Source organism: Orycteropus afer, unplaced genomic scaffold, assembly GCF_000298275.1.
Source record: "Orycteropus afer afer isolate SDZICR_OR568_19922 unplaced genomic scaffold, OryAfe1.0 scaffold00097, whole genome shotgun sequence".
Classification (NCBI taxonomy): Eukaryota; Metazoa; Chordata; class Mammalia; order Tubulidentata; family Orycteropodidae; genus Orycteropus; species Orycteropus afer.
The window spans coordinates 9,453,929-9,467,207 of record NW_006921684.1 but is presented as its reverse complement, the minus strand read 5'-3'; the positions used below and the strand labels follow the sequence as shown (position 1 = coordinate 9,467,207).

At 39.9% G+C, this 13,279-nt stretch overlaps 1 protein-coding gene across 1 annotated transcript in view; it reads left to right on the top strand.

Moving 5' to 3' along the window:
• The window catches only part of GRIP1 (glutamate receptor interacting protein 1), a 515,267-nt gene that overhangs the window by 461,276 nt on the left and 40,712 nt on the right, over positions 1-13,279 (top strand). The window contains exons 17-19 of the mRNA XM_042781204.1: positions 4,924-5,068; positions 7,356-7,495; positions 7,665-7,859. Of these exons, the coding sequence (XP_042637138.1) occupies positions 4,924-5,068; positions 7,356-7,495; positions 7,665-7,859 (480 nt within the window). The remainder of the gene's footprint in view (positions 1-4,923; positions 5,069-7,355; positions 7,496-7,664; positions 7,860-13,279) is intronic.

Sequence of the window (13,279 nt, the reverse complement as noted above, 5' to 3'; positions counted from 1 at the left end):
CTTTAGTGACCCTATAGGGCAGGGTCTAACTGCCCCATAGAGTTTCCTAGGCTATGTGCTTTATGGAAACAGATTTCCACATCTTTCCCCCACTGAGTGGCTGGTGGGTTTGAACCACCAACCTTTTAGTTTAGTAGCCAAGCACTTAACCACTGTGCCAGTAGGGTTCCTTTCTCTCATTAAGGAGAATTTAAATTTCTCCTGGGGAGCGGCAAGGATGAAAAGAAGTGGTTAAGAAACACAAGAATGCACAGGAGCTGTGGGATCTCATGGGAATGGTTTCTAGCCCTACTGAGGAGCCAAGATTTCCTGAAAGATAAAACGTTTGAGCTAAGTATTAACATAAGACTAGGAGTTATCCAGGGGAAGAAATGGAAGAAAGATGTTTGTTCACAGGGAGTAACACATGTCAGGGAGTAACATGTTAGAAGGTTAGAGATGTTAGAAGAGTGTGTGTTAGGTAACTGCAGGTGAATCAGTAAGGAGAGAAGGTCGGGTGGGGTCAGATAAGAAGGTATAGCATGACCCTCTGAAGAGACAGAGGCCCCAGATCACCTTATGCAAAGGAGTTGTATTTTATTTTTAAGGCATTAGAAAATTAATGAAAAGCTTTGAGTAAGAGAGTAATATGATCAAATTTATGGTTTAAAACTACTCTGGGAATAAGAGATGGGACTAATATGTTGGCAGCACTAGAGAAAATAGATGAGGGTATGGAACACAAAGTCTGGACCCCAAGATGATAGCTGACTGCATAATTTAAAAAAAAAAAAAAATAGTATAGTAAACTGGGCAGAGCCAAAAGGGGCACCTCCTGTGGAGCAGGTGGCAGTGGAATACCCTGGGAACCTTGCCTTTGGGCACATGAACCATAAGGGTTTGGATGAGGGTCTGGTGCAGACAGCGCACCACTGTCCATGAAAGTAAGGAAGCCAGATTCATGAAATATCTATGTACTCATGGGGAGCTCTGGTAGCATAGTGGCTAAGACACTTGCCTGCTAACCAGACGGCTGGCGGTTCAAACCCACCAGCCACTCCTCAGAAGGAAGGTTGGGCAATCCTACTTCCGTAGTGATACTGCCTCGAAAACCCAAGGAGGGGTCGCTATGAGTCGGGGCCGACTCAACGGCACATAACAACAACAACAACATGTACTCATGACATCCACATAGAGTTTTCTAAAGAGTAATTAATATTCTTTTAAAAAACTTTTATTATGAAAGTTTCCAATATTTACAAAAAATGAGGAAAAATAGTGTAACAAACCATCATGCATCATCCAGCATCAACCATTATTAACTTATGGTCACTATTGCTTGATCTATATCCTACCCTAGTTTCCCTACCCCACCCACACACTGGGTTATTTTGAAGAAATTACAGATATTGTCATTTCATCTGTTGTTGTTGTTGTTGTTAAGTGCCGTCGAGTCGGCCCCGACTCATAGCAACCCCTCCTTGGGTTTCCGAGGCAGTATCACTACGGAAGTAGGATTGCCCACCCTTCCTTTCGAGGAGTGGCTGGTGGGTTTGAACCGCCAGCCGGTCATTTCATCTAGTAAATATATTTAGTATATTCTTGAAAAAGACTTTCAAAACATGTAACTAAATAGTATCACATTTAGAAATATTAATAGTAATTCTTAATATCATCAAATATCTACTCAATGTTCACATTTCCCTGATTTCTGAATATATATACATGGAGCTCTGGTGGAACAGTGGATAAGGCATTTGGCTGCTAACCAGAAGGTCAGTGGTTCAAAAACACCAGCTGCTCCATGGAAGGAAGATGAGGCAATCTACTTCCACAAAGATTTACAGCTTTGGAAACCAATAGGGGTCGCTATGAGTCAGAATCAAGTCAATGGCAGTTGGTTGGTTGTTGTTGACAAATACATATGTATACAGTTTATCTGAGTCAGGATCCAAAAAGGTCTACTTACTGCTTTTGGTTACAGTATCTCTTAAATCCTCGGTTTCTCTTTTTGTATCTCGCGTTTTATTTGTTGAAGAATTCACAAACCAGCTTCCATTTCTATCATAGTCTGAACACAGCTTTACTACTTCTTCCTGTTTCCTCCCCAATATGGTCACAGGAACATGTCTTTCTTAGTGAAGATACTGACGTTTTCTATATTTGAGTCACCTTTACTATCAAACTCACTGAGTGCCCTAACAATTGCTTCCTAGTGACAGTAAGGCCAGAGAGTAATTAAAAGGTCCCTGTATGAGGCCACCTGAAACTAGCCATCCTGTACCTTTTTACTTAATCTCAGATGTTAATTCTGTCATCTGTGATACAAGGTGCAGAACTGACCAAAAATAACACAGGATATTCACTCCAGGTTATCTGAAGAATGAACTAACTAGAACCAGGGTCTCCCCTTCTCCCAGCAAGTGGTACTGCACCCAAACTCAGCTTCCTATGAGACTAGTGGTTGTTTTCATCTGTACTGAGGAAACTGAAACTTCCACAGGCCCCAAGGTCTCAGGTGCTGAGCAACTGACATTCCCAGATAACTCATATAGAGACCTGATCACATTAAATATCCAGAATGCTTGGTGCCCACTGACACGGTTATGCTCCTGCTTGCCTTGTATCAGAGAGCAGTAGGAGGTCAGGGTCTTTCCACCCGCGTATACAAGCAACTGAATGGCCAGCGGAGTGTTCAGAGATGACTACTGTTTATGCCAGGATTTACTAATCAAAGTCATTATCCAGATTTTTATCCAGAATATAGTTGGTAGTGCAGGCTACAAAATACATATAATCTATCCAGCAGTACTCCATGCATTTATGTCAAAGAGTGTATCATAGTGTAAAAAAAATCAGACTTTTGATCTCTGCCCATTACCTGATTACCCTGTTCTGTATCCCTGATACTTCTCTCAGCAGCCCCTTAGCAGACTATCCCTAACTTGGTGACCACAACTTAAGCATTTGCCTAGGAGAAGTTTTGGGAATCATCAAACACAGTTATTGAAGGCTTGATATGATGGTTTCTCGCCTGCCAATATAAATCTGAGTCTAATATTGAAGAAGATTTTAATAAGATGTTGATTTAAGCATGGCAGTGTGTGGTGGATGGTTTCTGATACTTTATGTGTGAAGCCTTATTAAGAGGAGAAGCATTCAAGAAGTCAAAGGGATGGGTACATTCCAGAATTCCCACTCTATGGCCAGAAGTAAAGTAAGTGCTGGCAGGAGTGGACACACTGCTTCCCTCAGCACTCTTTAGACCTTTCATTTTATATTCACAGTAATTCTTCACTGCTCACTCAGATAATTGAATTGTTAACTCAAGCTTTTCTTTTCCTCCTTATTTTAGGATTTCATATCGTAAATGAACAGCTGTTCATTGCAGAAACGTGACTGTGTTAACGCTTCACTATGATGTTGTCTGACTGTAAAAGCTAACTGTTTTGTTAAAATGGCTACTGGACCATTTCATTGTATCCTTAGGTACTGAATTGAAACAGCTCCTTAACCATTCACAGTCCTAGGCCTAAGGAATAACACAAGAAATGCACGCAAACTTTAAGCAGATCATAAGCAAATAAAACCCTTTAAATTCTGAGAGGCTTTATATTTGCAATCCTAACACAGTCAAATCACCACCATGTTAGAGGCCTCCCATGGTATCAGTCACTCAAACTGATGCTTAAGCAGAATGCATTCACAGATGTCTTTTCTCATACTAATGTTTAATAACCAAAATTAGTTCAGGACTGTGTGGCAGCCTGGTGTAGACTACTGAAACATAGCTGACAACACTTTATTTCAAGAGCTCATCAATAGGACTTGCTCTTTAGGACAAAATTAGTGGAGTGATATGTAAGGAATAAGCCCTACTTAGCCACTCCACGGAAGGAAGGTTGGGCAATCTACTTCCGTAGAGATACTGCCTCAGAAACCCAAACGGGTTGCAGTGAGTCAGGGCTGACTCAACGGCACGTAACAACACAACAGCAGCCAAATAGATGATATCATTTGCTCCGACTCTGAGCAAAGCCATCTTTTCTATATAATAAGTTGGCCTGCTTGTCCATCAACAGAGAATGGATAAGCAAAATGTGGTACAGAGACACAATGGAATATTACTCAGCCACAAAGAGAAATGAATGAAGTCTTGATACATGCCACAACCTGGATGAATCTTGAAAACATGCTGAGTGAAATAAGTGAGCCCCAAAAGGACAAATACTGTATGGTCTCACTCATATGAAATAGGCAAATATATAGAAATCAAAGTTTATTCATTGTTTTCATGGGTGGGAGGAAGAAGGAAAGAGGAAGTTATTGTTTAGGGGCACTGAGTTTATGTTAATGGCGGTAGAGAAAGTCAGAAAATGATAGTGACAGTGGTTGTACAGTATGAAGATTGTAATCAATGTCACTGAATTATTCATGTAAAATTTGCTGAATTGGTAAACGTTTTATTATGTATATTCCTACGACAATTGAAGGGGGGAGAGTCAGCTGGTTTGTAAAGGCGAAAATAGGAATTGCATGACCCAGTACTTTCTTTGTTACTGGATGGCACTCTCCTCTCCTGTTGCCTGTTCAGCCATGTCTTCATTCAGTTATTCATTGCTCACCAACAATAGCCTTGGTGAGCACTGTTCTAGGCACAGAGACACAGTCTAAAGGTCCTGCAACACCAGTTGAATGGGTCACTCACAGATCTAAAGCATAAACCATTTGGCAGTGCTCCTCTTCATTGGCACTGATGATGACTACATCCCTGTGAATATAATATCCTATTAAGGAAATGCTACTTCCCAAAATAATTATTTTCTGAGACATAATGTTTTGATGATGCTGTTTTGAATTTCCTGTTTTACGTATGAAAATATGTATCTTATTGCTTTGCTTTTTCTAAAGCAACCAATTATGACTCCTTGGCATTTATTGCAGATGAGCAAGAAAGTTCCGGAGCTATTATATACACCGTGGAGCTTAAGCGCTATGGGGGGCCCCTTGGCATCACAATTTCAGGAACTGAAGAGCCATTTGATCCTATAATCATTTCAAGCCTCACAAAAGGAGGATTAGCTGAAAGGTAAAATTTGAAGGAACTGCTACAATTACCTGTGTCTGAGATGGGCTTTCTTCCTCATAGCCACATAAAAACATGCTCTCCTCTCCTACTTGGTTATCCATTGACTTTTTCAAATCTGCACAAAAGATTGATTTTAGAGCATGAGAACTCTCAGGGAGAGGTAGCTCCAACTTGACTTTGAGGGGCATCTTACAGACAGTAAAAGATGTCATGAGCTCAGCATTGATACTACTCTCCAGAAATGTATAAACCGACCACAATCGACTGGAAGTAGATTGATATTGTGTCCATTTTGAGCAGAGAAGACTAAAGTTCAGGGAGGTTAAAAGGCAGTTCAGCAAACATTTACTGGGCCTCTGTTACCTGACAGGTGCTGTGCTTAATTAACTGCTATGTTTTTAGGAATGAGGGTAACACAAGCTTTGTATTCAAAGATTTCAAGAAACCAAGTGTACTCCCCTGTCTTCATAATGTCTTATAATTTGGAACATTCATTTGTGCCTTTGGCCATGATGAACTGCCCCCGCCCACCCCAACTGTGTTTTGCTGAGGTGTGCTGTAAAGCGTAATCCAAACTCCATAACCAGACCTGTTCTTCAGTAACCTAGCTTAGGAGTGCACAAGACATCCTCCGTGCTGACATGTGGAGACAAGTGTTTGCAAAATAGAGACGTAGAATTACAGAATTGTGGAGTTGGAAGGTACTTTAGAAATCAGCTAGTCCAACATCTTCATCTATCAGATGAGGGGACTGAGGGTTACCCTGTGGAGTTTAATATCTGATATGAGCAAGATACCCATGATATGGAATTCTTTAGGCATCCTCTTCAATTCTAGTCCTAGATATCTCTGCTGGAGAGATAACAAGGAAAATATTAATACTGAATGGATTCAACCGCTTACTGGTGAAGTCTGCTATGGCTTACAATATAGGTCTTTCATAAACTGGAGCTTGTTTATGAAAGAACAAAGAGATCATCTCTTTTTTCAGCAAAAAATGTCCTTGAGAGAGAAAGCATTGGGGAACTTGTCAAGCAGCCCCTCGTAACCTATCTGTGTCACCTCTGTTGTCTCAGTTGCTGCTGCCCACATGTCCCCAAAGCAAGCTGTGACCAAGGCACTGAGTCATAAGCAGCTGTCTGCATTAATTCCTGTGCTCACTATATTCAGCTCTCAAAGACCGATAGAACAGAAGGCTAGGCTAGCACATAGGATTCAGTCTTCATAACCCTACACCTGGGTGAAGGTGTAGGGTTTTCCCATCCCTGAGCTCCTCTCCTTCCCCACCTTGTGCCTCCAAACAAAGGTAGATGTGGTGAACATCAGAACTAGAAACTCCAACCTGCTGGTTCAGAATTGGTGAGAAGGATGGGAATGGGGAGAAAGGGAAATGGTCAAATGTTTACAGTAAATTATTTTCTTTTGCCATGTTCCAAGCAGTATGCTAGGTCCTTCACATATGTTTTCCTTTTAATCCCCATGGATACCCTTTGGGCTGAATAACTTCCCTGTCAGGAAACTGACACTCAGAGATGTTAAAGCATTGCTCGAAGTATCCAGGTCACACAGGTGATAGCTACTGGAGTTGTATTTAGAAGTAATATTGATTGATTCCTGAATTGAGTCTCTTTCAATTCTTAGACTCATCAATAGGGTCTAGTGTATGTCCGCATCTTTCTGAACCTCACTTCTGGTGAGCTGGGATACTGATGATGTTGAAGAGTTTAACTCCGTAGAAAGAAGAAACCACCTACTCACTGCCATTAAGTTGATTCCAACTCAGCAGCTCTATAGGACAGAGTAGAACTGGCCCATGGGGTTTTTAACACTGCAAATCTTTACAGAAGCAGACCGCCTCATCTTTCTCCCCTAGAGAAGCTGGTGGGCTTGAACCACCAAGCTTTGGTTAGCAGCCCAATGCTTTAACCTCTGTCTCACCAGAGCTCCTGAAAGAAGGAACTCTCTGTGTTAAATATTGCTATCAATGGTTCATGGGCTTGGCATTTTTGAGGGGATTATCAGATGGCTCAGCTTTCTTGGAACTGAAAAAGCATACAAGTCCATTTTAAAAACTAATTAAAACAATTTTTCTAATTTTATTTGAAAGTAAAAAGTAATTCACAACAGATACAGTTATAATATTGCCCAGAAGAAAGCTAGAAGAAGTGACCTTGAGAGACCCTTGCCAAGTCTTTATGATTATGAATATGTAAAGTGGGTCAGGGAATTTGTATTCAGTAGTGTGCAGGGGTTGTTTTTATGTTTCCTATATTGTTTGGCCTTCCAGAACTGGTGCGATCCATATAGGAGACCGAATCCTTGCCATCAACAGCAGCAGCTTGAAAGGGAAGCCTCTGAGTGAAGCCATCCATTTGTTACAGGTGGCAGGAGAGACTGTCACCTTGAAAATTAAGAAACAGACAGATGGTGAGTGGGTCAAGAGCCACAATTAAGCATTTCCACTGCATTTCCTTCCCTAAAAGAATGTGTAAGTGTCTATGTGTGTGTTGCTAGGGAAATAACTCCAGTCATGGAGTACTTGAATATCATTCAATTAGAATGACCCTGAATCTTAATTCCTTTCCTGTCTTTAAAGCCCAGTCAGCATCAAGTCCCAAGAAATTCCCCATCTCCAGCCATTTGAGTGACCTGGGAGATGTGGAGGAGGACTCCTCTCCAGCTCAGAAACCTGGCAAACTCTCCGACATGTACTCCTCCACAGTGCCCAGTGTGGACAGTGCTGTTGACTCGTGGGATGGCTCTGGAATAGATGCCAGCTATGGGACTCAAGGTACATCCCAGCCTTGGGAATGGGGAGCAGAGGACATGTTGCATGCTATGTTTCTCAAAGATTCACCCTCTGCTTCCTGTGGAGAATATACTCATTTAACTTGTGTTTATAGCAGTACGATTCCATTGAATATACTGAATGCTTCGACTCAGCTAGCTCTGCATTTCCTTCTTCCTAATGTTGATAAGGCGTGAACATTTATCAAATACTAACAGGCCCCCATTATAGCTACCGATGGCCAGATTTTCAATCCATAGCTTATCCTTCAACCTTAGATTAATATGAGGCAAACAATACGATAAAGTGCTTCACTAAAGAGAGGCCCTATTGTTTTCTTTCTAGCAAGCTTTCCACAAGACGGATTGGGGAGTGCTGAAGGCGTGCATAAGAGATCAACCGATGATTTGTGATCTCATTTATTTCTGCCTCCTCCTGACTTTAGATAGAAACTTGTAGAGGTTTCCTCCAATAGTCATTATGAGAGTTGTAACCATAATATATGGGTATATAGTACATTTTTCTTCACAAACATCATCTTCATTTGAAGTAATATAAACCCAATCTACATTAAAACTTTTAACTTCACTCAAAGAATACACAAAAGTGTTGGACTTTGTATGATTAATGGCATTGGATTATATACTTAAAAATATTAAAATGGCAAATCTTATGCTATATTTTACCATAGTTTAAAAAAAAAAAAGTGTTGGACTGAGTATAGAGCAAAAACTAAAAGCTCCTAAAAAAAAAAAAAAAAAAGTTTCTTTCCCAATAATACATAACATCAAAAAAGAAGTGTGTCACAATTTTCTCACAATGACATCTCTGTATTTCTCCTCATCTGAGTCTTACTTTCTCTTTAATGGCTTGTATAAATCCCACCCTCCGAAACCCTTTTCTTTCTGCTCTGATGTTTTTGTCAACTGAAGAATGAAATACATAAGTAAATAGTTTGGAAAGTACATGATTTTGTATGAGGGTTGTTTTGTAAATTCATTAGTTGTACTTTTAGAAGAGTTATATTGATTTGCTGTCTTCCTTGTTGTAGTTTTTATGTCTTTGTTTGCCTTTATCTTTGTCACTCTCTGTTAAGTCTTCTGAAAGGTGAAGAAAAAAAATGAAAGGCAATGACATTTCAAACTTATCAAGGTGTTACTTCTTAGATGTGATACCGCAGTTTAGTAGAGAATTATTTTGAGTGCCTAAAATGAATTGATGCTTTCAGTTATCTGGAAATTAATTTTTCCAAGTCATAATAGTGACGTTAGTTCTGCCCCCACATAACACATATTCTCATTGCTTGGATGTTAGTAGGCCATTAGAGGACATTCTGAATAAAAGATACGAGTCAAATCCTGTCAGAGTAGACTCTGAGAGGTTATCCAAGTTATATTTGTTTCTAAAAATGAGTTGCTTGCTATTTGAAATGTGGGGACTTTTTTTATTACAAAGAGTATCTTATGAGGATATTATTTTCTGTTTGTTTGTTTTGCTTTATGGTAGATGCTATTGATTTTAGTAAGTTATGCCCCATAAAGTGATGTGTATAAGAAATTAGCTCCCCTGTTTTTTCACACCAGACTATGAGAGCTACAATTAGCATATTAGGACATATATAGGACAGAGTAGAACTTCCCCATGGGGTTTCCAAGACTGCAGATCTTTATAGAAGCAGACTGCCTCATCTTTCTCCCCTGGAGAGGCTGGTGGGTTTGAACCACCAAGCTTTTGTTAGCAACCCATTGCTTTAACCTCTGTGCCACCAGAGCTCCTGAAAGAAGGAAACCTCTGTGTTAAATATTGCTATCAATGGTTCATGTGCTTGGCATTTTTTAGGGCATTATCGGATGAACCTTTCTGCTCATTGGTAGAAAGAAATGAAGAACCATTTATTACTTAGGAAGCATTTTGAAAATTTGAAATCCTTGGGCTAAAGGGGCAGGGAGGTGGCATCTTTAGACCTTCCCTAACTACAAAAGAGGAAGACAGAATCACCACCAGCAGCCCAAGGCCTGTTCCCATGAGGCCAGACATGCCGCCACCCTCCAGCCCTCTTACCAACCTTGATACCAACCATCCCTCCCATGGCACCCACCACCTCTTTGCTGGGTTTGATAATTCACTGCAGTGGCCACACAGAACTCCAGATTATGGGGGTTATTAGGGAAGCAACAGGCTGCAATTCAAATTCAAGAACATGCTCAGGATACAGTTCTTCAGTCAGGACAGTCTCCCCTCTGCTGTGCTTTTAGACACGCATCTCTGGCCCATTGCCTCTCAGCCTGGCCGCTGCCTCTGTGGGCCAAGTAAGTCTGCCATTCTGTCTCATGCCTCTTGGTTCCACCACTGCCATCTCTCAGCCTAGTGTTTCAGCCAGGCCTCTCTCTCTTTCAGCTGAGCATCTCTCTCTCTCAGCCAGGTGTGTCTCTCTCTCCCTCACAGCACATCTCTCTCTCAGCAGCACATCTCACAGCAGTGCATCTTTCTCAGCCAGCAGTCAAAGATTCCTTCTGCCTCTAGGAGGGGGTCCTTTTGAGTCTGGCAGAGTGGCAAAACCAAACAATCCCATCATCAGAGTTCTATACACCTGAGAGAGAGCAAACTTTCACAGAAGACCACTCCTTGCTGCTTCAACAGAAATACCCCCAGTGGATGACTTTAACAAGCAGCTACTCAGCTGTTCATGGCAAAGTGGGAGTTACAAAGACTATGGCTAGCAAAGCCATATCATGTAATTTACTACACTTCACCTTGATAAGTAATAATTGTCATAGGAACATTTAATTTGATGCTAACCAATTAGAAATCTTTAAGAGGTTGGTGAGAGATAAGAGGTAAGTAGAGATAATAGCAATCAGGACAGAATTCAAGTCCTCAGAAATAAGAGAATAGTAATAATATCTTAATAAAACACTTCAGAGTTTACCCAACACTTTCACATAACTAATCTTAAGTTTATTTTCATAACTAACATAAAAGTCAAAGGGCTAATGTTAATCACAGGATTTTGGTGTTAAGAGAGGCTTTGGAAGTCATCTGATTTGACATCCAGCGCAGCAGTTGATGCTGTCCCCAACCTTACTGCAAGCCATCATGCTGCATGGACTTGAGGGCCTGCAGTGACAAGTTCTCCTAACTGCTGAGACAGGTCTCACATCTCCGTGTAGCTCTGAAGGCTTGAAGAGCTCACTTGCATTGAGCTGAAATCAGTCCGCCTATAGCTTCTGCCTGTTAGCCCTAGTTCTACCCTCAAGGTCATTCAGAACTAGACTACTGCCTCTTGACTTGACAGCTCCTCATATGCTTAAAGACAGCTATCATGTCTCTTTGGAGTCTTTTCTTCTCCAAGCAAAATAGCCCAGTTTCTTAAACTGTCTCTCAAACGACCTTACTCTTGAATATCTTTATTGTCCTGGGGCCCCTCTTCTGAATATGTTCAAGTTTAACTATACCTATTAAAATACAGTGCTCAAGAGAAAAGACATACAACAGGCCAGCAGCCCAGAGCAAAGCAAGCCTGTCGTCTTCCCCCCACTGAAAATAGTGGAACCTATCAATGTCGCCTACCTTCGTGAGAATTTTGGTAGTCACATCATATCTTACTGTTTACCAAGATCTCAAAATCATTTTTAAACTTGTGATATTGTGTTAAACCAAATGTCTTCAGTGTATGCTTGTGTAGTTGACTTTTTTTAAAACAAGCCATAGGACCCTACTTTTTTTTCCTGCTAAATATCATTTTGTTAGCTGTAGCTTGTCATCCTAGCCTGTCTCTCCAGTCTCTCAGCAAGCTTTCTGTCATGTCCCAAGATGACCTTGTATATCTCCCTTGTTCTATTTAAGTCTATAATAGATGTACTATTACCAATAGGATGTTGTCAACCTTCACAGTGCAGATTTACCTCCCTGGGTGGGGAATAAATCTCTTTGCTGCTACAATCCTTCTCTGTTTCTTCTCCAAAATGTCAAGTTAGCCCCACTCATTCATTCAGCAAATATGTAATGGCTAACCCTCAGCTTTACCCTGGTGCCCAACTGGGTCTAGAGCACTTCCTACCACCAGCCTGTATAATCCATTCTAGTGTTTTAAACAAAGCACTGGCATAATTGACTCCTGTGGTCTTCTGAGTAACTGATTTTGGCAACTGAGTCTATCTTTTCTGAAATCTGTAGATACAAGGATCTCTCAACCTCTTAGCAACCCCTATTTGACTTTCACTGAATTTGTCAACTTTTCTTGTGTGTTATGGTTTGAAATTAAGGAAATATTCTAGTTTTCTAGAAGTTGAGTTTTCAAGATTCTATCCCCTTTTTGTTTGAGGTTATTTCTGAAAGAAGCAGGACTATCTTTGCTCTGCCATTTAATTACAAGCTCATCTAAATACTTACACTGTTTATTGGCAAGAACAATTACAAATAGTTATACAAATGTATGATTTGATTTTCTTATTCTTAACAAAAGTGGGTCTTTAGGAAACAAATTTGCAGGAAATTTGGCTCACTTTCCTATGCTAAAATTGGTTTCTAAAAATGAAGATAATGGCAGGAATTATAGTCCCAAAACTGGAGAGTTGAAGATTGAATTCTAAAACCATTCTGATTTCAAATTTTATACATATGAGCCAACATTGTTTAGTTCACTTTTTAAAATTAATATTGAATATTAATGAAAAGGTACAAAAGGAAGATATTAATCTGTGTACTGAAAACACAATATTATAATATTGGAGTATCAGAATTTTATAAATATCCAAGATATGTTTAACCTAGAAATAAAAATGTCATACCCAGATTCCATCCATTTTCAGAAGGATCTACATACGTGACAAGCTGCTTTCCATTATACAAATGAACAAAACTAAACATTACTCAGTGAAAGGAATCAAGACTGAATTTAAGACCTCACATTATGATAAAAATGTAAGACCAGGTACTGAAACCCAGATACAAAAAAAAAAAAAAGAAGGAAGAACTATAGATAGATGCTTTTCTAAATCAAAAGAGTACTTGATTAGAAATCAGAATTTTAGTAATTATTTTTCAATTTATTTCATGTATCAATATTGTATTTAAAATCTAGTTTTCAGTATCTTGCAGGTTTTGTTTTGTTTTTTATATTATATACTCATGTCATCATTCAGTGAAAAGTTTAATTCTGTTTCTGGCAGCTGATTTTTCTTAGACACAGACTGCCTCGTTAATTCCATTCATTCCCTGGCTTCTAAGCTTGACTCTTGGTGTAAAGGAGTTACAGATTCCGTTACCTTCTTCTCAACTATGGCACCCAGTTTGCCTTCTACCCACACCTCATTTTCCTTGAATATTCCATATTTTTAATGATGGTATTAATACCCCTGGGGATCAGTTACATATTGAGTTCAGCCACATAATAAGGAAGATCCAGATGACTTTGATTCAAA